This window comes from Papio anubis, chromosome 10, assembly GCF_008728515.1.
Source record: "Papio anubis isolate 15944 chromosome 10, Panubis1.0, whole genome shotgun sequence".
Taxonomy (NCBI): Eukaryota; Metazoa; Chordata; class Mammalia; order Primates; family Cercopithecidae; genus Papio; species Papio anubis.
In genome coordinates, this window is record NC_044985.1 from 115,032,434 (window position 1) to 115,055,915 (window position 23,482).

A 23,482-nucleotide genomic window follows, 5' to 3' on the forward strand; every position below is an offset into this window, starting at 1 on the left:
AATACAATTTGAGTTTTGAGTTGCCAGTTTACTCTGTGAATGTAGTCTTAATGCTCTCATGAAAGAGTTGTGTTAAGTTTGAAAATACTCTCTCATATTCTTGACTTTTTTTCTTGCTTTTTTTTCTGTTTGGATTTATAATGGTATTGAATCCAGCCTACAAGGCATGAAGCACCTGAATAATATATTGTTATAACTTCCAAACTCAAATTCAAAGAGTAAAGTCAATACTGATTATTTCTAACATTATTTCATTGAGTCGAAGATACACTTTCCCCCCCATTTTAACATCTTTGCTATTAGGGTGTATCTGACAGTTAGTGGCATATTATAGTTTAATTGGCAGTGTTTTTTTCCTTTCTTGATTATGTATAAAATGAGAATGTGTCCTCTGATGAAAGGTGTGTTGGGTTTTGTCATCTACGGTTTTTGTCAAAAATGCAGTGAACTCTGTAGCCATTGAAGAGAGTAATTTCTTCCTCAAGTCACTATATGTAATTGCTGTGGTTTACTTATATATATTTTTTGAGATGGAGTCTCACTCTTGTCACCCAGGCTGGAGTGCAGTGGCGCAATCTCAGCTCACTGCAACCTCCACCTCCTGGGTTCAAGCAATTCTCCTGCCTCAGCCTCCTGAGTAGCTGGGATTACAGGCGCCCGCCACCACACACAGCTAATTTTTGTATTTTTAGTAGAAATGGGGTTTCACCATGTTGGCCAGGCTAGTCTCGAACTCCTGACCTCAGGTGATCCACCCACCTCAGCCTCCCAAAGTGCTGGGATTACAAGCGTGAGCCACTGCGCCCAGCTATGGTTTATTTATTTATTTTGAGATGGAATTTCACTCTAGTCACCCAGGCTGGAGTGCAGTGGCACGATCTCGGCTCACTGCGACCTCCATCTCCTGGGTTCAAGCAATTCTCCTGCCTCAGCCTCCCGAGTAGCTGGGATTACAGGCACGTGCCACTACGCCTAATTTTGTATTTTTAGTAGAGACGGGGTTTCTCCATGTTGGTCAGGCTGGTCTCGAACTCCTGACCTCAAGTGATCCACCCACCTCAGCCTCCCAAAGTGCTGGGATTACAGACATGAGCCACTGTGCCTGGCCTGGTTTATTTTTTTAAGAAGAAATGAGCTGCTGGGTGCAGTGGCTCACGCCTATAATTTCAGTACTTTGGGAGGCCAAGATGGGCAGATCAGGAGGTCAGGAGATCAAGACCAGCCTGGCCAACATGGTGAAACCCTGTCTCTACTAAAAATACAAAAATTAGCCAGGCATGGTGGCACATGCCTGTAATCCCAGCTACCCAGGAGGCTAAGGCAGGAGAATCGCTTGAACCCGGGAGATGGAGGTTGCAGTGAGCAGAGATGGCACCACTGCATTCCAGCCTGGTGACAGAGCGTCTCAAAAAAGAAAAAAAAAGAAGAAGAAATGAGCTGAACCGTTGAACACTTTTACACTGCTGGTGGCAATGTCAATTAGTACAACCACTATGGGAAACAGTATGGCGATTCCTTAAAGAACTCAACGTAAAACTACCATTTGGTCCAACAATCCCACTACTGGCCATCCACCCAAAGGAAAAGAAGTCATTATATGAAAAAGACACATGCCCACACATGTTTTCATTTTGCAGTTACAAAGATTTGGAACCAACCTAAGTGCCCATCAACAAATGAGCAGATAAAGAAAATATAGTATATATACAGCATGGGATACCGCTCAGCCATAAAAAGGAATGAAATAATGTCTTTTGCTGCAACTTAGATGGAGCTGGAGGCCATTATTCTAAGTGAAGTAACTTAGGAGTGGAAAACCAAATATCATTATGTTCTTACTTATAAGTGGGAGCTGAGATATGAGGATGCAAACAAAAATGTTATAATGGACCTTGCACAGGTGGCAGTGTTCACTGTACCTAATGGGTGCACCAAAGACTCAGAAGTCACCACTAAATAACTTATCCCTGTAATTAAAAACCACCTGTACCTCACAAACATGAAATAATTTTTTTTAAAAAAAAAAGAAGAAATAAGCTGGATGTGGTGGCTCATGCCTGTAACCCCAGCAGTTTGGGAGGCCCAAGGTGGGCAGATCACTTGAGGTCAGGCGTTTGAGACCAGCCTGGCCAACATGGTGAAACCCTGTCTCTACTAAAAATGCAAAAATTAGCCAGGTGTGGTGTGCGCACCTGTAATTCCAGCTACTTGGGAAGCTGAGGCAGGAGAATTGCTTGAACCCAGGAGGCGGAGATTGTAGTGAGCTGAGATTGCACCATTGGACTCCAGCCTGGGTGGCAGACTGAGACTCTATCTCAAAAAAAAAAAAAAAAAAAAAAAAAAGAAATGAGTTGAAGTTCTCTTAAGATGTCAGAGAATCTGCAGGGCAGAAAGACTCCTTGTCCAACATGGGTGCTGTGTCACTATGGGACCAAGGTAAACTAGCCTGTACAGACAGGAAATTGAACTCAGTCCATTCCTCTCCCGTAGTGGTTCTCAAAGTTTAATGTGCATTGTTATCTCCTGGAGGTCTCATTAAAACAGATCACTGGGTCCCACCAACAGTTTCCATTCAATAGGTCTATGGTGGGGCTCATGGATTTTCATTTCCAGCAAGTTTTCCCGTGATGCTAATACTGCTGGTCCAGGATGCTTTGAGAATTACAGCTCGAGTATTGGGGGAACCCACCCCCAATACTTCAATGTGGGGTCTTTCTATTTTCCATAAGTGTCAGCTGGCTGAGAAATAAAGAGAAACAGTATAAAGAGAGGAATTTTACAGCTGGGCCGCCGGGGGTGACATCACATATTGGTAGGAACATGATGCCCACCTGAGCCTCAAACCAGCAAGTTTTTATTAAGGGTTTCAAAAGGGGAGGGGGTGTAAGAACAAGGAGTAGGTACAAAGATCACATGCTTCAAAGGGCAAAAAACAGAACTACTAATAAGGGTCTAACAAAGATCACATGCTTCTGAGGGAACAGGACAAAGGGCAAAAGCAGAACTACTGATAAGGGTTCAACAAAGATCAGGGTCTATGTTCAGTGGTAAGGGTCTATGGTAAGGGTCTATGTTCAGAGGTAAGGGTCTATGGGTCTATGGTAAGGGTCTATGGTAAGGGTCTATGTTCAGTGGTAAGGGTCTATGTTCAGTGATAAGATAAGGGTCTATGTTCAGTGGTGCATGTATTGTCTTGATAAACATCTTAAACAACAGAAAACAGGATTCGAGAGCAGAGAGCAGAGAGCCGGTCTGACCACAAATTTACCAGGGTGGAGTTTTTCCCCACCCTAGTAAGCCTGAGGGCACTGCAGGAGACCAGGGCATATGTCAGTCCTTATCTCAACCACATAAAGCAGACATTCCCAGAGCGGCCGTTTACAGACCTCCCCCCAGGAATGCATTCCTTTCCCAGGGTATTAATATTCCTTGCTAGGAAAAGAATTTAGCGATATCTTCCCTACTTGCGTGTCCGTTTGTAGGCTCTCTGCAAGAAGAAAAATATGACTCTTTTTGCCTGACCCTGCAGGCAGTCAGACCTTATGGTTGTCTTCCCTTGTTCCCTAAAAATCACTGTTATTCTGTTCTTTTTCAAGGTGCACTGATTTCATATTGTTCAAGCACACATGTTTTACAATCAATATGTACAGTTAACACAGTTATCACAGTGGTCCTGAGGTGACGTACATCCTCAGCTTATGAAGATAACAGGATTAAGAGATTAAAGACAGGCATAAGAAATTATAAAAGTATTATTTGGAAACTGATAAATGTCCATATTAAAATGAAATCTTCACAATTTATGGTCCTCTGCCGCAGCTCCAGCCGGTCCCTCCATTCGGGGCCCCTGACTTCCTGCAACACTCGAGACCAAAAACTTGAATGGAGCCAAATTTAATGAAATTATAGAGAACTGAATTTTTCATTTTTAGCTGAATTCTTAGTTTCTAGACTTCATAAATATCACCCTTCATATCTCTAAGCATCTTACCCATTTTTAAGTGTACAGTTCAGTGGTATTAAACACATTCATAATGTGCAACCATCACGTGCCATCTGTCTCCATAAATAACTTTTTTCATCTTGTAAAACTGAAACTCTGTAGTCATTAAGCAATAATTCTCCATTCCCCCCTACTCCAGGTCCCTGGCAAATTCCCATTCTACTATCTGTCTCTATGATTGTGACTTCTCCAAATACCTCATATACGTAGAATTGTACAGTATTTTTCTTTTTGTGACTGGCTTATTTCACTTAGCTAATGTCCTCAGATTCATCCATGTAGCATATGTCAGAATTTCTTTCCTTTTTAAGGCTAATATTTCATTGTATGGATGGACCATATTTTGCATATCTATCTGTTCCTCCATCAGTGGACATTTGCATTGCCTCCACCTTTTGGCTACTGTGAATAGTGCTGCTGTGAAGTGTGCATGCACATCCTGACTGTTGTGTTAATCTGCCCCTTGCTTTTTCTTTATAGTTTTCCCATCTATGTGTATATTCTGCATAATACAGCATTTGCTTTTGGGCTGAGTAGCAAGCACCAGCCTCGCTCTGCAAGGAAACAGGACTGTGCCCGTGTTAGATGAAGTTAGCTAGGAGAAGATGGCATAAACCAAAGTTTGGGATGACATTTGGACATAGCTTCCCGGAGCACTTATTGATCCCCTCCGGGAACATTGGTCATCAAAGGTGGGAGACAGTCCTGGGAAACACAGAGCATCGGGCAGAATTGAAAGGTTGGCCAGGTACCAGTTGTCCAACAGCAATATTTATTTATTTTTTAATTTTTTGAGACTGTCTCGCTCTGTTGCCCAGGCTGGAGTGCAGTGGTGCGATCTTGGCTCACTGCAACCTCTGTCTGCTGGGTTCAAGCAATTCTCCCACCTCAGCCTCCTGAGTAGCTGGGACTACAGGTGCGTGCCACCATGCCCAACTAATTTTTGTATTTTTATTACAGATGGGGTTTCACCATGTTGGCCAGGCTGGTCTCGAACTCCTGACCTCAGGTGATCCGCCCGCCTCAGCCTCCCAAAGTGCTGGGATTACAGGCATGAACCACTGCACCCGGCTCAGCAGCAATATTTATGCCCAAGGGCAATGATGAGCTGCTCTGTATTTTGTCTCGTAAGCTCACCTGATCTCCTCCTAGTTCTCAGGGGTTGATCACTTGAGAACACTTCTGTGGCAGTAGAAAGACTGTTCACAGCTAATCCACAAAGCAGGGCATGGAAAGGGGAGCTGGAACTTCACTAGCATATGATCAGGGTTATCCAAATGCAGATAAGTCTGGGCTCGTCTCATCAGCTATTTTGTACTCTGTTTAAAAATTAGGACATGGTGCACTACTTTGGAACACGGGCAGCATTTACTAAAACTGAATACCTGTGTCCTAACAAAGCCACTCCTAAGTAAGCCCCACCCAAAACATGCCCATATGTTCACTAAAAAACATGCAAGAATATTCATAGCTGCACTTCCAGAAGCAAAACACTGGCTGCAACCCAAATGTCCATCAGCAGTAGAGTGAATACCTGTGATGTATTTGTAAAATGGGATACCTCGAGCAATGAGAAGGAATACAGCAGAGACCCTGGGTGAATATCTCAAACATATTGTTGAATGAAAAAGTCAAACATAAGAGAATATATAATATATGGTTTCATTTATCAAAAAATTTAAAGCCAAGCAACATGAATCTATGATGTTAGAAGCCAGGAGAGAGGTCACCCTTGGTTTGGAATGGGGTTCTCAAAGGGCTTTTGGGATAATGGTCATGTTCTGTTTCTTGATCTGTTTACTAGTTAGCCACATGTTCACTTTGTGAACACTCATCAGGCTGTACTTGTGATCTGTGCAGTGTCCTGTGTAGATGCTATACTTCAACAAAAATTCGACCTAAATTGGTGTAATGGTAACAGGCATCTTGGGGATGACAGCCTTGGATATGTCGCCCTCTTGAATCAGCTGAGTTTAGTCTGGAAAACATTCTGGTGCATAGCTGCTGTCCAGGAGTCTCTTCACCAAACGTGTGTTGATTCCTTTCACCTCTTTCCTGAATTGGATCTCTGTTTCCAGTGTCTGATATTATCTTATTTCTTGACTTGTTCTCTCGGTTGGTGGAACACATCCTTTAGTTAATCGCATCTAGAGAAAAAGTGCACAGGAAGTATATATTTTGAAATCATATATGGTCAAGAAATGTCTTCATTCTTTGTCTAGAATCCTAGATTGTAAATAATTTTCCTTCAGAATTTTGAAGACATTACTCCATTGTCTTTTAGGTTCCAGTTTTGCTGTTCAGAAATCCAAAGCCAGCTGGGTATGGTGGCTCATGCCTATAATTCTAGCACTTTAGGAGGCCAAGGCAGGAGGATCGCTTGAGCCCAGGAATTTGTGAGCAGCTGAGAAAAAAAAAAAAATTAAATTAAATTAACCAGACACGTTGGCATGCGCCTGTAGTCCCAGCTAACTCAGAGGGCTGAGGTGGGAGGATTGCTTGAGCCCAAGAGGTTGGGGCTCTGAGCTGTGATCACACCACTGCACTCCATCCTGGGCAACAAAGTGAGACCTTGACTCAAAAAATTTAAAACAGAAATCCAAAGCTATTCCAATTCTTTATCTTTCGTATGTGACCTGTTTCTCTCTCGAGAAGCATATTGAATCTTCCCAGTTTCCCATTGACGTCCTTCATGAGGTATATTTTAATCCATTGTTTTGAGCACTTTGTGGACCCTTTCAATCTGACAGCTTTCATTTTGGGAACTTTTTCTTGAGTTATTTTGTTGAGGATTTCTTCCTTCTGTTTTCTCTCTGAATGTTGAACCTCCTGAACTGGTTTGCTATTTTTCTTATAGTTTCGCTCATATTTTCTACTTTTTGTTCCATTCTTTGGGAGATTTCTTTTTTTTTTTTTTTTTGAGACTATCTCACTCTGCTGCCCTGGCACAATCTCAGCTCACTGCAACCTGTGCCTCCTGGGTTCAAGCAATCCTCCTGCCTCAGCCTCCCGAGTAGCTGGGATTACAGGTGTGCGGCACCACGCCTGGCTAATTTTTGTATTTTTGTAGAGATGGGGTTTCACCATGTTGGCCAGGCTGGTCTCAAACTCCTGACCTCGAGTGATCTGCCCACCTCGGCCTCCCAAAGTGCTGGGATTATAGGCGTGAGCCAGCCTGCCCAGCCTCCCTGGATTTCTTCATCTTTATTTTCTGACCCTTCTGTTGAAACTTTTATTTCCTTTTTGATAGCTTTCTCTTGTTTCATGGATGTAATACAGTTTCTTATATCTTTGAGGATATTAGTGATGAATTTTTATTTAATTTTTAGTTTTCTTCTCCCTGCACAGTCTCATTTACTCCAAGCCCGCCCCTGCCCCATTTGTTTTGGCCTCCTGGTGGAAACTTTTCTCAGATGTCTGGTGGTCCTTGATGATCTCCTAATGAGAGATCTGGAGTGAAGGGGACTACAGAGCCATTGAGTGTGATGGTGGGGCCTGTCGACGGATAGCTGCATCCAGGGGGATCTGGTGGGCCGTTTGCTGGGAACCTCTGATTTCGTGGTCTCTAGTTCTTTCTCCTTGGGCTGGTCACTTCACCGTGAGAATAGTCTTCTAATCTTGGGCCTAGAGGGAAAGGGTCTGGTTGCCAGGGTCCTGGGAGCCAAGTTTTGGGGTGACCCTCTGTTCCACATTCATTCTGCATTTAGACACTAACCCCCCTCTCCATTTTGTTCTAGAACCCCTGCAACCCTTGCTCTCCTCTGCCTGGTGTCCCCCATCCACAGACCCTTTATGTCACCCTCACAGGGGAACACCCTCTCCCCTGCCCTGTGCTGAGAGATACGCAGGACTCACATGAGTGGGATCCAGCTGCTGCTTAAACAACTTCCATTCATTCCATTCCATTTATTTTTCTTCAGCTCTTAAGCCCTTTGAGGAGTGAGTAATGGAAACGGTAATTCCACAGTGCCCGTTGCTGCCTTGAGATTTGACCTTCTTGGGCCTGCTAAGCCTCTTGCCATGCTGCATTCCCACTTCCAGAATTGTGGCGTTATTGTTTCTCGTGCTGTTCGCTCTGTCCTTGGCAATTATCTTTTTTAACGGTCCATTTATTGTCATTTTACTGTGGTTTAGAGGGAGCCAAATTAGGCATGTGTCTTGGATCTGCCATTCTAACCTGGAAAACAGCAGCAATGGTAACAGCAAACAGGACTGCTTCCTTTGCGCCAGTCACTGTTCTGAGGGCTTTGTATAATTAATTCATTTAATTTGGAAATCTGACTTAACTTATTTTTGCCAAGTCTCATCAAATTTCAGCTGGAAATCAAGGCTTCCAGATGAAATGTTTGGCTTTAGTCTGTTTATTTCACCTCTAATAAGTTCAGGCAGAGGAAGAGAACTACCAGACCCAAAGAGGAGACATATGTTTATCTCTCCCTTTTCTTAACCTTGTTGTTTTTCCTCTTGACTTTTTCCCCCAGAGGAGTGTGCTTCAGCTGCTGCACTCCAAGAGTGACGTGGTGCGGCAGTACATGGCCAGGCTCATCAATGCTTTTGCGTCACTGGCAGAAGGTGAGACATCAGCTTTGCTTCAAAGAGAAGAGCTTGGTCGCATTGGTGTGCTTTTTCCTTTGAGAATGAGCGTTCCTCCCAAGTTTCTTGGAGATGACGCTTCCTCAGTTTGTTACTGTTTAATTTATCTAAGGTCTTTTGTGAAAATTGTTGTCATATTGCTTTCATTTATGTCAGAGCACATTTAGACAGTTTTGGGGTTTATTTTGTAAACCTCCCGGTTTTATTTTATAAAGCTTTCTGGTTTTGTAACATAGCAACATTTTATATTGCTTTCAAGTATATCACAGGTAATGAATGCATTTTCTATAATTTCCTACTTAAGGCAAAATACGTGAAACAGTTACGGCAAAATAAGCTTAGTGAAACAAAGCAGACGCCAATAAACACTGCACCATTTCCTTCGGAAGACTATGACCTCTTAAATCAAAGGATTTGAAAACTCTGAAAATAACATGCCCCCATAACTGAATTTAAAATGATTTTGCAAAGTGCCATTATCTTCCATAAGTTCTTATTTATTTGAGCTCTTTATAATGTGAATAAAGGGAGTTTTCAAATTATGAATATATGATACTCCAAAACTTTGTTCATTTGTTCGTTCATTCTTCCATCCTGTTGGCAGACGTTTATGATACGCCAGGACATGTTAGTGAGGACCATTCATATGATAATACTGTTGAAACTTATGTCTGAAATTAACATCTTCCATATCAATTCAGAAGTCCATAGCAGGCTAGTGACCGTTCTGGGCTTATTACAGGGTCCCAGGTATGGCATCTTGCTTCTTCTCCAGGCCTTGTACAGAGAGTGTGGACGGAAGCATTCCTTGGCTGCCTCTGTTGTGAAGACTTAAGGGCTCATAACACACACATCTACCCCTCTTTTCTCCTTGTAGATCTGACTGTTGGGTTCAGGATTTCATGGAAAAAAAGGACAGTGCTCCCCACAAGAACACAGCAATGAATTATGTTTAGCTCTCAAGAAGAGTGGTTTTTCTAGTCATCAGATATTTCATTGAATAAAACCAACTTTTGGAAGAAATATCTTTTAATAAATTTTTGGGGGGTTTTGTGTGTTTTGTTTTTGTTTTTGTTTTTGTTTTTGTTTTGAGACAGAGTCTCACTCTGTCACCCAGGCTGGAGTACAGTGGCATGATCTCAGCTCACTGTAGCCTCAACTGCCCGGGCTCAAGCAATGTTCCTTCCGCCTCAGCCCCCCAGTTAGCGGGGTGAACAGGTGTGCATCATCATACCTGGCTAATTTTCCTTAGTTTCTGTGGAGACGAGGTTATGCCCTATTGTCCAGGCTGGTCTCCAATGCCTCAGCTCAGACAATCCACCTGCCTCAGCCTCCAAAAGTGCTAGGATTACAGGCGTAGCCACCTTGCACAACCAGTACGTTTTTGTTTGTTTGTTTGTTTGTTTTGAGATGGAATCTCGCTCGCTCTGTCATTCAGGCTGGAGTGCAGTAGTGCAATCTCGGCTCACTGCAACCTGCCTCCCAGGGTCAAGCAATTCTCCTGCTTCAGCCTCCCGAGTAGCTGGGTTTACAGGCACCTGCCACCACGCCCAGCTAATTTTTGTATTTTTAGTAGAGACAGGATTTCACCATGTTGGCCAGGCTGGTCTCGATCTCCTCAGGTGATCTGCCTGCCTCAGCCTCCCAAACTGCTGGGATTATAGGCGTGAGCCACTGCACCCTGCCCAGTAAGTTTTTTAGAACATAAAATTACCCAAACTCTGCTGTGTTATATGCAAAGTAAGTTTTCATGGAAAGTGGTTTTGTAGCATACCAGATAAATTATTTCTGTCTTTCACCTGTTTGCTCTCTGGTGTATCATCAGGTCGCCTCTACCTTGCCCAGAACACAAAGGTGCTGCGGATGCTGGAGGGAAGACTGAAGGAGGAGGACAAGGACATCATCACCAGGGAGAATGTTCTTGGGGCCCTGCAGAAGTTCAGCCTCAGGTAATGATTGTGCAGTAGGTCACGGCGTCTCCTGTGAGATCAGATTGAGTTAAAATTCCCATGGCAACCCAGGAGGTAGATGGTATTTTTCCACTACACTTTGGAGAGGTTGGATGACTCTCTAAGACAGAACTAGAAAGCTTATCTCTAATCCTCTAAACTATCCTGCTTGAGGCTGCTGGAGATGGAGGAAGACATTTTCAAAGCACCATTGGATTTTCCTAATAGACATTATCAAGTGCCAGCCATGCAGGATTGTGTCTCGGGGCATGTGCAGGGCTTAGAGACAGATACATGTATCAGACCTGATAGAGCCTCAGCCCTCAAGTTACTTCCAGTCCCCTATGGGAGCCGCACACATGAATGCACATCCCAGCAGAGTGTCAGAGGCAGTCCTGTGGAAGTCAGGGTTAGGGCCTCCTGACCTTGTCCAGGATCCCAGCAGCCCACCCCATGGGCTCAGCCTAGACCGTCATGACTTGGAGCTGATGGGGCTGGGCTAATTTCTATATTTTTAGTACAGATGGGTTGTTTTTTTTTTTTTTGAGACGGAGTCTCGCTCTGTCACCCAGGCTGGAGTGCAGTGGCCGGATCTCAGCTCACTGCAAGCTCCGCCTCCCGGGTTCACGCCATTCTCCTGCCTCAGCCTCCCGAGTAGCTGGGACTGCAGGCGTCTGCCACCTCGCCCGGCTAGTTTTTTGTATTTTTTAGTAGAGACGGGGTTTCACCGTGTTAACCAGGATGGTCTCGATCTCCTGACCTCGTGATCCGCCCGTCTCGGCCTCCCAAAGTGCTGGGATTACAGGCTTGAGCCACCGCGCCCGGCCAAGATGGGGTTTCATCATGTTGGCCAATCTGGTCTTGAACTCCTGACCTCAGGTGATCCGCCCACCTCAGCCTCCCAAAGTGCTAGAATTAACAGGCGTGAGTCACCGCACCTGGCCCCATAGTCGTCAGTTAACGGCTTTGTTGAGATGTGTTTACACACCATAATATTCCCCCATATTAAACATACAATTGAAGGATTTTTAGTGTATTTACAGAGTGGTGCAGTCATCACCACAATCCAGGTTTAGGACATTTCCATCACCACAAGAAGAAACCTCATACCCATTTATAGTCACTCCTCATTCCTACCCGCAGGCCCTGGTAGCCACGAATCTGCTTTCTGTCGATTGACTTGTACTGGACGTTTCATATAAATGGAATCATGTAGTGTGTGCTCTTTTGTGACTGGCTTCTCTTACTTAGCATCGCGTTTGCAAGGTTCATCTATGTAGCAGCATATGTCAGGGCCTCATTCCTTTTGTGGCTGAATATGATACTCCATTATGGCTATACCACATTGTTTGTTTGTTTGTTTTGGAGACAGAGTCTCACTCTGTCACCCAGACTGGAGTGCAGTGGCGCAATCTCGGCTCAGTGCAACCTCCACCTCCTGGGTTCAAGCAATTCTCCTGCCTCAGCCTCCTGGGTAGCTGGGATTACAGGCGCACACCACCACACCTGGCTAATTTTTGTATTTTTAGTAAAGATGGGGTTTCACCAAGTTGGTCAGCCTGGTCTCGAACTCCTAACCTCGTGATCCACCCTCCTCGGCCTCCCAAAGTGCTGGGATTACAGGCGTGAGCCTCTGTGCCCGGCCCACACCAGTTTGTTTGTCCTTCAGTTGATCGGCATTTGGGTTGTTTGCATTTTTGGCCAATATGCATAATGCTGCTGTGAACATTTCAGCACAAGTCTTCATGTGGACATATGTTTCCTTTTCTCATGGATTGGCATCTGGGAGAGTAATTGCTGGGACATATGGTAATTTTTTCAGAGTTTTTATTCTCTCATGATCACCTGAAGTTCTCTTTGACTTTCTTGAGAACTCTAGTCCCTGGAGTCTTCAACTTTTTTCTGTCGGTCCTCTTCTGAACACACTTTCTTCCCATCAAATGTGGTTAACATTCGACTGACTCACAAGTAACCAGAAGCCTGCAAAGTGAAATGGTCTAAGCATGTGTGTGTTTAGTGGAGGAAGGAATAGGCATTTGTATCTACTATTTGCCAACTCCCTGCTAATGAAAATTCTTTGTTCTAACTATATGAATTGAAAAGAACTGTAAGTGATCTGCAGTGTCATTACTTCCTCAGAGCATACAAACACTTCATTTCTGTTTGTTTATAGAGAGAACTTTGCTCAGTGTTGACCATTTTGGGGAAGTTTTTAGAAATTCAATAACTATAGTTAAGTAACAGATATAAGATATGGTGAAAAAAATACTTCCTTCTGGTAATGCAAATACTTACTGCCTGTTTATCTTTTCCTCCAAATGATAATTTAAGCTTTTTTGTTCTGTAAATGTGCTTAACCTTTTTGCAGTTTTCCCGAGTCTCTGCAATAAATGGAGAAGATAGCTAGTTACCAAGAGAGTGCAGTCTTCACCGTATTCTAATAAGCCACCCTGATTGGGTCAGTGTAGTGTTTAAAAATAGGATGAACAAATAAACTGGCTCCGCTGTTCTGTCCTGAGCAGTGGTTTCGCCAAAATCTGCTCATCAGGAGATGTGCAGATCTGGCTTCTCTGTGGCATGTCAGTTTTCTACTAATCCAGATGGCATCTCATAATGATACCACACTTAGTCTCAGCAATTCTTAAGGCTAACCTGATGATATTCACCATCACACATTTTGATGGGGTATTGAATTTTGTAGGATTCTACACCTGGACTTTGGGTGGAAAATCGTTCCTTATAATTTGCATTTACCAGGTCATTAAACTACACTTACTCTATAGAAATGTGAATCAAAATGATGTTAAGCTAGGCTTTTGCTCCTCCTTTTTTTCTTTATTTTCATGCAGCCCAGAGTGCCTAGACCTGGATTACAGAGAGTTTAGGTGAAAATCTATTCGTCAGCTGTTGCAGTGGCTTATGCCTGTAATCCCAGCACTTTGGGAGGTTGAGGCGGGTGGATCAGCTGAGCTCGGGAGTTCGAGACCAGCCTGGCCAACATGGAGAAACCCCATCTCTACTAAAAATACAAAATTAGCCGGGTATGGTGGTGCATGCCTGTAATCCCACCTACTTGGCAGGCTGAGGCAGGAGAATCGCTTGAACCCAGGAGGCGGAGGTTGCAGTGAGCCTAGATTGTGCCATTGCACTCCAGCCTGGGCAACAAGAGCAAAACTCCATCACAAAAAAAAGAAAAAACCTATTTGTCAAAGAAGTATTTCTATGGTCCTGTTTCCTGAGTTAAGTAAACCAAAAGCTACTAATGAATATTTATTAGATATTTGAAGTAATGCTCTGCTAATTTTAAATATTGAAAAGGAGACTTTCAAAGTAGGAGACCTCCTTACCGCCTTATCTTTATTTAAACCCTTAATAAATATCCCTGAAATGTAAAGAACTTTTGTTATTTCAATTGTATGAGTTTAACAGAAATATTCCTCAGAGTCTGTGCCTTCAGTAAGTTTGTCTTTTCTCATATACATTCACATTACTGTTTCCTCTTTTTTGTTTTTTGAGACAGAGTCTTGCTCCATTGCCCAAGCTGGAGTGCAGTGGTGCGATCTCAGATCACTACAACCTCTGCCTCCTGGGTTCAAGCAATTCTCATGCCTCCCTAGTAGCTGGGATTACAGGCGCCGCCACCATGCCTGGCTAATTTTTACATTTTTAGTAGAGACGGGGTTTCACCATGTTAGCCAGGCTTGTCTCCAACTCCTGACCTCAGGTGATCCGTCCGCCTTGGCCTCCCAAAGTGCTGGGATCACAGGCATGAGCCACTGCACCCAGCCTACTGTTTCCTCTTATATGAAACGTTTCTTGGCAGTTTTTATTTACAGTAGGCTGTTTCTTTCCAGGCGCCCCCTGCAGACAGCGATGATTCAAGACGGCCTCATCTTCTGGCTGGTTGATGCTCTGAAGGACCCCGACTGCCTGTCTGACTACACGCTGGAGTACTCGGTGGCTTTGCTTATGAACCTCTGTCTCCGCAGCACAGGTCTCAGCCCCCCAACCCTCATTCCATTGCAAGAAGGGGAAGAGATCTTGACCTTTGAAGCTGAGTTTCTAGTGAGCATGATGTGGTTTGCTTTTAGTCTCGTAGAAAACTAAAAACAGAAAAAAGAGTAGAAAGCATTTCCAACTAGGTATCAAGCTGTTGAATCCCTGAAGACAAAATCCCTTCTCACCCTGGAAAAAATGTCTTGTATCTATGTAGTGCCCACATTAAGAGGAGACTAAGTTCATTTACATTTTTCTTTATTGCATTGTTCAAAGGTAGGCAATTAAGAATATGATCCACTTTTCTGAAGACAAAGAAGTGTGTTCCCAAGATCCTATAGGATTAAGCTGGCCGCAGTAGCAGTGACACTAAACCACACTTCCTGCCGTGAATCACACGCTTTTCCCTGCCCCAGCCCTGGAGGTGGAGGTTCTCCTGTGGGCATAAGTCATTTATATACTTGATCAGTCATTTATATACTTGATCACTGAAGGCAGTGATTTTAGCTTTTCCAGGTACAGGTACTATCTCATTTCAGTTGTTACCTGGGATGAAAGAAGCTTCTTTAGAAGAGATGCCAAGTCTAGGCTTTGGCTTTCCTCAGCCTGAGCATCCAGTGTTTGGAGAGAAAGGCCCCCTGGATAAATAGCTGACTCAGGAGTACTTGTTGGAAGCATCTTCAACTCCGTATACTTTGTAGACTGAACCACGTAACTGTGTGTTGTTGACTGAGTAAATGACTATTATTTCAGTCATTTTAAAGAATAGCATGTGCAAAAAGTCCTAGCTTTTTTTCTTTTTTTTTTTTGAGATGAAGACACGCTCCGTCGCCTAGGCTAGAGGCAGTGGTGTGATCTTGGCTCACTGCAACCTCTGCCTCCCAGGTTCAAGCGATTCTCCTGCCTCAGCCTCCTGAGTAGCTGGGATTACAGGTGCCCACTACCACGCCCGGCTAATTTTTGTATTTTTAGTAGAGAGGGGGTTTCACCATGTTGGTAAGGCTGATCTTGAACTCCTGACTTCAAGTGATCCACCTGCCTCGCCCTCCCAAAGTGCTGGGATTACAGGCATGAACCACCACACCCAGCCAGAAGTCCTAACTTCTAATACGCTGATCAGATTAGAATTAGCTTTTCTTCATCATCACCACCTTATTTGCGGTGATTTTTATGATGACGTTTATAGCTACTAAAATGCCTGTATGGTCTTCGTGATGCTGGTATCCGTGCGTGGGAGGGAGAACATAGCTCTATAATGTATTGTGCTTTCACTGTAATGACTCGCTCTGTGCTCTGACCAGAGTAATAGCCACCATTTGGGGTGGTTTACTGAGCACTGAGGTTGTATGCTACGCTGAGTCCTTTACATACATTAGTTTATTTAATTTTGCATCACTCTTTGAGGTAGGTATGAATAGTAATCTCTGTTGTAAAGAGGAGGAAACTGAGGCCCAGACTGGTTATGTGACTCACCCGAGGTCATACAGCTCATGAGCAGAGGAGCCAAGATTTGTCCCCAAGTCCACGTGACCCAAAATTCTGCTTCTGGGTTTAGACATGTCATGTTTAGCTTTGGTTTGTTTCCCATAGGGAAGAACATGTGTGCCAAGGTGGCAGGCCTCGTGCTCAAAGTCCTTTCGGATCTTCTTGGCCATGAAAACCATGAGGTACTCATTCAGCACTACTGGCCCTGGGCTTAGGGGAGGCTGCACTGGGGACCCAATACCTGTGACCCCACAGGCCCACAGCTGGCCCAGGGTGGTTGCTGTATTTGAAAACTGTACATGTTCTCCCTCCTCCGGGGATTTTCATAAGCAGCTGGAAATCTTTTATAATTTTTAGAATTTTGGAAGTCAGAAGCAGGATGTTGTTCTTTCTGTCCCCGTCTGCTTGGCCCACTGGCCTGTGCCGGGCCCCTCTGGCATTGCTTTTTCTCATCATCTAGCCCCCAACATTCCTCCCTCACATGCCACTCCCTTGGTATGTTTAATGTATCTCTGTGGATGTGGATGGAGCCTTAAGAGAGATATGATACTGTGTACATGTGTATTGAATTTACAGAAATAGATTACCCTCTAGGTCTCATTCTGCTGATGGCTTTTCCCCTGTGTTTTTAGGACCTTTCTATGTGGCTTTACATATGTCTAGTTCATTAAGTGTCACTACTGCAAAATAGCCCCTTGTTTGCACCCCTGCCATTCTACTTATCCAGCCTGTACACTTTGGGTGCCTCCCACTCTCTGTTGCCACAGCAGTCCTCAGTGGACATGGCCGCACCTGCCCCTCGGGAGCCTGTGCCAGAGCTTCCAGGGATGCGTAGACACTCATCACTGCTGGCTGCCAGCATACGTCAGTTTCAGGTCACTGAGTCCTGCCAAATCGTCCTCCAGAATGGCTATACTAGCGTTTGCTCTCACCAGCGTCCCCCCAACACCTAGTGTTCTTTTCTAAGTTTTCAACCTATGGGCCTCAAGCTCTTTTTAAATAAAGTAGAGGTGTGGGTAAACAAATTAACAAAAACAAATAATCAAATATGATTGTTCTCTCACTTGCCTTCTACAAATGCCATTGCAGAAACCATGGCCAAGCTTCAACAAAAATCTGACCACTTTAGACAGATGAGACCCAGGGGTATATCTGAGCAGGATACGATTGAGTACCATTTGGTTTCCACACGTCTGTTCCCAATTATTTCTTTCTTTCTTTCTTTTTTTTTTTTTTTTTTTGAGACAGAGTCTCACTCTATCATCCAGGCTGGAGTGCAGTGGTGTGATCTTGGCTCACTGCAGCCTCCGCTTCCCAGATTCAAGCGATTCTCCTGCCTCAGCCTCCCAAGTAGCTGGGATTACAGGTGCCCGCCACCACGCCTGGCTAATTTTTTGTATTTTTAGTAGAGATAGAGTTTCACCATGTTGGCCAGGCTGGTCTTGAACTCCTGACCTGGTGATTCACCCACCTCAGCCTCCCAAAGTACTGGGATTAAAGCGTGAGCCACCACACCCAGCCCGTCTGTTCCCAATTCAAGCAGACAGCTCCCACTCTGGTCATTCCATTCACATTTTACAATCGCCCTATTCACTGATTGGGGTGACTTCTTTAGCTAGTGGATGTTTGGTGGCTTTGTGACATTCACTTTATATTTTAAAACTCGTGAGCTCTTAACTACTTCTAGGCCTGAATGAACTTTGTTCCTCACTTTATTCAACTCAGGCAGGTGAAACCAGTGGGAAACATATTCTTCCATCTCATAATAAAGGTTGGTTTTCAAGTACTGGAACCAATATGTCTGCTCTGAAAACTTAATAAACCGAAGGATTCTAATCATATCATTACTTGTTACGAATGCATTGGCTTTGAAAATGAGCTGGATAGGCCAGGCGTGGTGGCTTACGCCTGTAATCCCAGCAATTTTGGGAGACCAAGGCGGGAGGATCACTTGAAGTCAGGAGTTCAAGACCAGCCTGACCAACATGGTGAAACCCCATCTTTACTGAAAATACAAAAATTTGCCAGGCATGGTGGCATGTGCCTGTAATCCCAGCTACTCAGGAGGCTGAGGCATGAGAATCACTTGAACCTGGGGGATGGAGTTTGTAGTGAGCTGAGATTGTGCCATTGCACTCCAGCATGGATGATAGAGTGAGACTCTGTGTCAAAAAAAAAAAAAAAAAAGTAAGAAAAAGAAAATGAGCTTGAAAAACGGCATATATATATTTGTGTGTATGTATATGTGTGTGTATATATATATTTTAGAGCCAAGAAATGTGTTTGCTACACTGTAGTAGTCATGATCTTGAAAGACAAAACCGAAATAAAGAAAAAGATGCACATAATTGACTATATGAACATTACATTTTTTGATTGGAAAAAGATGCCATAATCAAAGTCAAAAGTTGAATGAAACCCCGAGGAAAAGTTGTATCACATGTGATGAAAGTTTAATGTTCCTAATAGATGAAGAGCTGGTATAAATTGGTAAGTAAAAGTCAAGCAATCCAGTCAAAAAAAAGGATAAAGGATATGACTAGACAGTTCACAGAATCGTGGTGTCCCCGAAATGTGAAAAGATGTTCAATTATGCTAGTTCAATCGGGAACTGAAAATAAAAACTGTAGGATGCCTTTTTTTACCCATCAGCTTGGCAAGCGTTGAAAGTGCTAATCAAGTCCAGTGCTGAGGGAGGGCAGTGGGAAAGGAGCCCTCCTCCATTGCTGCGGCGGGCAAAGCGTACAGCCTGCTGGAAAGAGAACTTGCTTATCAGCACCTGCCATGCTCTACGCCCAGTGTGTGCAAGTAAAACGTGGGTCCTGTCCTCAAAAAGCTCAGAATAGAGGGGACATAGTATGAATTTAAAAGGATACTGCCTCCAGTGCTGTAGTGGAGGGAGGTACAAGAAGTGGAAGTGAGCACCCTGTCTAGGGGCACGGAGGCAGGAGTGGACTCAGGAGAGCCTTCCCAGGAGACATGTCTGGGCTGAGTTTTCAAGGTTCATTGTATGTGTGAAGATCATTCCTGGCAAGGTGAACTGCCAGAACCTGGCTGAGACATGGAACAGCCTGGTGGGGGGCATCCCTTAGGTAGTATGGACACTTTGTGGTGGCAGGGAGGGAGAAGCAGAGGGGATGAGATAAAGGCCATGCCTTGAAGATCCTGTGTGCCACACCAAGGAGTTCCGCCTTTCCTACTGGGCTTTATGGAAGATTTCTGAGACGGAGAGAGGGATGATTTGGCCCATACTGTAGAATGTTGGGAGTGATCTGATAGTTACATTAAAGGGTGAATATTGAGGGTAGAGAGACTGGTTTGGAGATCTGATGTAGCCTAGGTCATGGGCAATGATGTCTGAACAAGGAGAGTAGCAGTGGATATGGAAAAAAGGGATTCCTATCAAAGAGGCTTGAAGACTGAGCATTGGAGACTGAACAACAACCACAAAAAATCAACGATGACTCCAGAGTTTCTAGCCTGAGTGATCAGGAGGTTAAAGGTAACTTTAATTAAGCAATGAAATGCAGCAGGAGTAAGCTTTGGGAGGGAGTGACGAATTTGGTTTTAGACTCAGTGGTAGCTGTCACTTGGACATGCAGATGGAGATGTCTGTCACTTGGGAACATACATCCTGAAGCACAGGAGAGCTGCGAGGACGGGAACACCCACTCTCCCCATTTGCCAGATTGTTCTGAGGTGTGGTGTTTGATATAGAGTTGTGCAGTATTTGAAAACTTGCAAATAACTGGTTTTTTTCCTCCCCTTAAAGATACAGCCATATGTGAATGGAGCTTTGTACAGCATCCTTTCTGTTCCATCCATCCGTGAGGAAGCAAGAGCAATGGTAAGAAAGCGTGCCTGGCCGGGCGCGGTGGCTCAAGCCTGTAATCCCAGCACTTTGGGAGGCCGAGACGGGCGGATCACGAGGTCAGGAGATCGAGACCATCCTGGCTAACACGGTGAAACCCCGTCTCTACTAAAAAATACAAAAAAATAGCCGGGCGCGGTGGCGGGCGCCTGTAGTCCCAACTACTCGGGAGGCTGAGGCAGGAGAATGGCGTGAACCCGGGAGGCGGAGCTTGTAGTGAGCTGAGATCCGGCCACTGCACTCCAGCCTGGGCGGCAGAGCGAGACTCCGTCTCAAAAAAAAAAAAAAAAAAGAAAGCGTGCCTGAGAAACACATGAGCTTCCTTCAGTGCCACAGTTACAGTTCAGAGCTTTTAGAGCAAGACCTCCTCGATTGGGCTCCATAGAAGGGCTCAGATCCTTTACAAACTCCTTGAAATTGTAGGCGAAATGTATATTTGCCATTTCCCGGGGATAGAGTCTGTAGCTTTTATCAGATCCTCAAGGGGATCCCTAACTCCTAAATGGTTAAAAATTAAAGTGTTAAAAAGTTCCCAGCAGGCTGACTTTTGCAAAGTTACAGACACTCTGATGGCAACCAAATGGAAAAGATTCTAAAACTGTCTAGGACTTGGTTTGGTTGGTAAATAATAAACTCAGTATTTAATGTGTATGTTAACACTTGTATGTGAAGTAAAAAACAAACCTCAGGTGATTAGTATCTTATTTTGAAAGGACAAATGTTTCTAGATCTAATCAGCAAAACAGCTAGAGTTTTGTCCTTTTTCTTTCCACCATGTGAAATCAGGTTAACAGTGTATTAAATGCTGTGACAAAAGGAAATATATTTCCCCCTCAAAACACAGGCAGAATTCTCATTGGGACCTATAAAACATTCTTCTAATTGGTTTTGCTTACTTAGAGGAATTGCTAAATCTTCTCGTTGATCATTTAAAATTACATCAAGAGTTACACCAGAGATGAAACTGATTTAAGAACCATTCTATGTGATCACACTAAACAATGGACCTTAATTGCCTACTGCTTTTAAATGTCACTACAGAACAGGGGGAAATAAACTTGCTGAAATTCTGCATTATGGTCATTTCAGTGAAAGAAAGGGATTGCCAACCAAGGCAAAGAAGAGGAAAAAACATGTAGGCTGAAGAGAAAGAATGGAGGTAACATTCCAAGTGTGAAATGCAGCATGGAGGAAAGACACCAGGGCAAAGGGACGGAGGGGGCGGGAAGTGAAGCCGAGGACAGGGGCCATGTGAGGAAGAGTCACAGTTGCAGCTTGTGAGAGAAGGACTGCCCTTAGAGATCCCAGAGCAGGGAGAAAAAAGGCGGAAGAGAGGGACAGAGCTTCGGAGACCTATGTGACAACATTAGGTCTGACAGATACCCAATAGGAGTTGCAGAAGGAGAGCAATGTGAGCAAATGGGGCGGAAAAATGATTGGATAAATAATGAAGACACATGGTGAAAAATATAAACGTAACAGTAAGGTGTCTAGGAAACCCCTAAATGTTTGGAAAATAAACAGCACACTGGTATTATCTATTACTGCATAACAATTTACCCCAAAGCTTAGTGGCTTAAACAAATTTTTTGTTTTTGTTTTTGAGACAGAGTCTGGCTCTGTCACCCAGACTGGAGTACAGTGGCACAATCTTGACTCACTGCAACCTCTGCCTCCTGGGTTCAAGCGATTCTCCTGCCTCAGCCTCCCAAGCATCTGGGACTACAGGCATGCACCACCACACCCAGCTGATTTTTGTATTTTTAGTAGAGATGGGGTTTCACCATCTTGGCCAGGCTGGTCTCAAGCTCCTGACCTCGAGTGATCCGCCTGCCTTAGCCTCCCAAAGTGCTGAGATTACAGACATGAGCCACTGTGCCCAGCCGATTTTTGTTTTCGTTTTTGAGACAGAGTCTTGCTCTTTTGCCCAGGCTGGAGTACAGTGGCCTGATCACAGTGCACTGCAGCCTCCATCTCCCAGGCTCAAACCATCCTCCTGCCTCAGCTTATCCAGTAGCTGGGACTATAGGTGTGTGCCACCACAGCTAGCTGATTTTTTTTTAAGAGACGGGGTCTTGCCATGTTGCCCAGGCTGGTCTCAAACTACCAGGCTCACGTGATCCTCCCATCTTGGCCTCCATGCAGGGATTACATGCATGAGCCACTGAGCCTGGCCCTTGAATTTTTAAATTACAGTCATGCACCACGTAACGACATTTTGGTCAACAAAAGACTGCATATATGATAATGGTCCAATAAGATTATAATGCCGTATTTTTACTGTATCTTACCTATGTTTAGAGATGCTTAGATACACAAATACCACCTTGTTACAGTTGCCTACAGTATTCAACACAGTCACGTGCTGAACAGGTTTGTGCCCTAGGATCTTATTGGCTATGCCATATAGCCTAGGTGTGTAGTAGGCTATACCATCTGGGTTTGCCACTTACTCTATGATATTTATGCAATAATGACATCGTCTCACAACACATTTCTCGGAACATATCCCCGTCACTAAGCTACCAATGACTGTTTCTCTGGGTCAAACATTCAAGATAGCAGAGTAGTCCTGACTAAGAGTTGCTCAGTTTACAGTTGAGACTTCAGCCTCTGCTTCCAAGCTCACTCACATGGCTGTCAGCAGGAGGCCTCAGTTTTCTTCTGCTGTTGACTGGGGACGTCATTTGCTTCCCCCTTGGAGCTCTCCATAAGACTTCTTTTGACATGGCAGTTGGCTTCCCCTAGAATGAGTGATTTGAGAGAGAAAGTAAGCAAGACAGAAGCCCCAGTGTCTTTTAGAGAAACCTACTCTCAGAAATGAGATACCACCGCATTTATTTTCTTGGTTACACCGACCCACCCTGGTACTCTGTGGAGGGGATTGAACAAGGGTGTGACTTCCAGGATGTGGAATCACTGGAGCTACCATGGGGCTGGCTGCCACATACTCCTAAGTAACTGTGGGTCAAAGAAAAAAGCACAAGAGAAGTGAGGGGCTATTATTCTTTTGAAAAATACTACAAATATTTTCTCAATTTTGGTTTGTCTTTTTAAATTATGGTAGTTGGTCAGAAGCAGTGGCTCATGCCTGTAATCCCAGCACTTTTGGAAGCCGAGGTGGGCAGATCACAAAGTCAGGAGTTTGAGACCAGCCTGGCCAACTTGGTGAAACCCTGTCTCTACTAAAAATGCAAAAATTAGCTGGGTGTGGTGGTGGGTACCTGTAATTCCAACTACTCAGGCAGGAAAATTACTTGAACCCAGGAGGCAGAGGTTGCAGTGAGCCGAGATCATGCCATTGCACTCCAGCCTAGGTGACAGAGCAAGACTCTGTCTCAAAAACTCAAAAAAAAAAAAAAAAAAAAAAAAAATTATGGTGGTTTTGGTCAAACATTAGCTTTAATGATAGCCAAATCTGTTAATATTTTCCTTTATGTCTTCTGTCGTGGGTTTCTAGATAGGATGTGAGTTTTTTACTTTGAAAAGGAAATGTGGATTACTTACATAAAGATGTAAGTAAATGACGGGGCATGGTGGCTTATGCCTGTAATCCCAGCACTCTGGGAGGCTGAGATAGGCAGA

General features: G+C 44.1%; 1 protein-coding gene across 3 annotated transcripts in view; it reads left to right on the top strand.

Moving 5' to 3' along the window:
- ARMC9 (armadillo repeat containing 9) overlaps positions 1–23,482 on the top strand; it is a 178,995-nt gene that overhangs the window by 62,040 nt on the left and 93,473 nt on the right. For all 3 annotated transcript variants that reach the window (XM_031651602.1, XM_031651600.1, XM_031651601.1), the window contains exons 13-17: positions 8,485–8,575; positions 10,422–10,545; positions 14,400–14,539; positions 16,132–16,208; positions 19,799–19,873. In XM_031651602.1, coding sequence (XP_031507462.1) covers positions 8,485–8,575; positions 10,422–10,545; positions 14,400–14,539; positions 16,132–16,208; positions 19,799–19,873 — 507 coding nt within the window. The remainder of the gene's footprint in view (positions 1–8,484; positions 8,576–10,421; positions 10,546–14,399; positions 14,540–16,131; positions 16,209–19,798; positions 19,874–23,482) is intronic.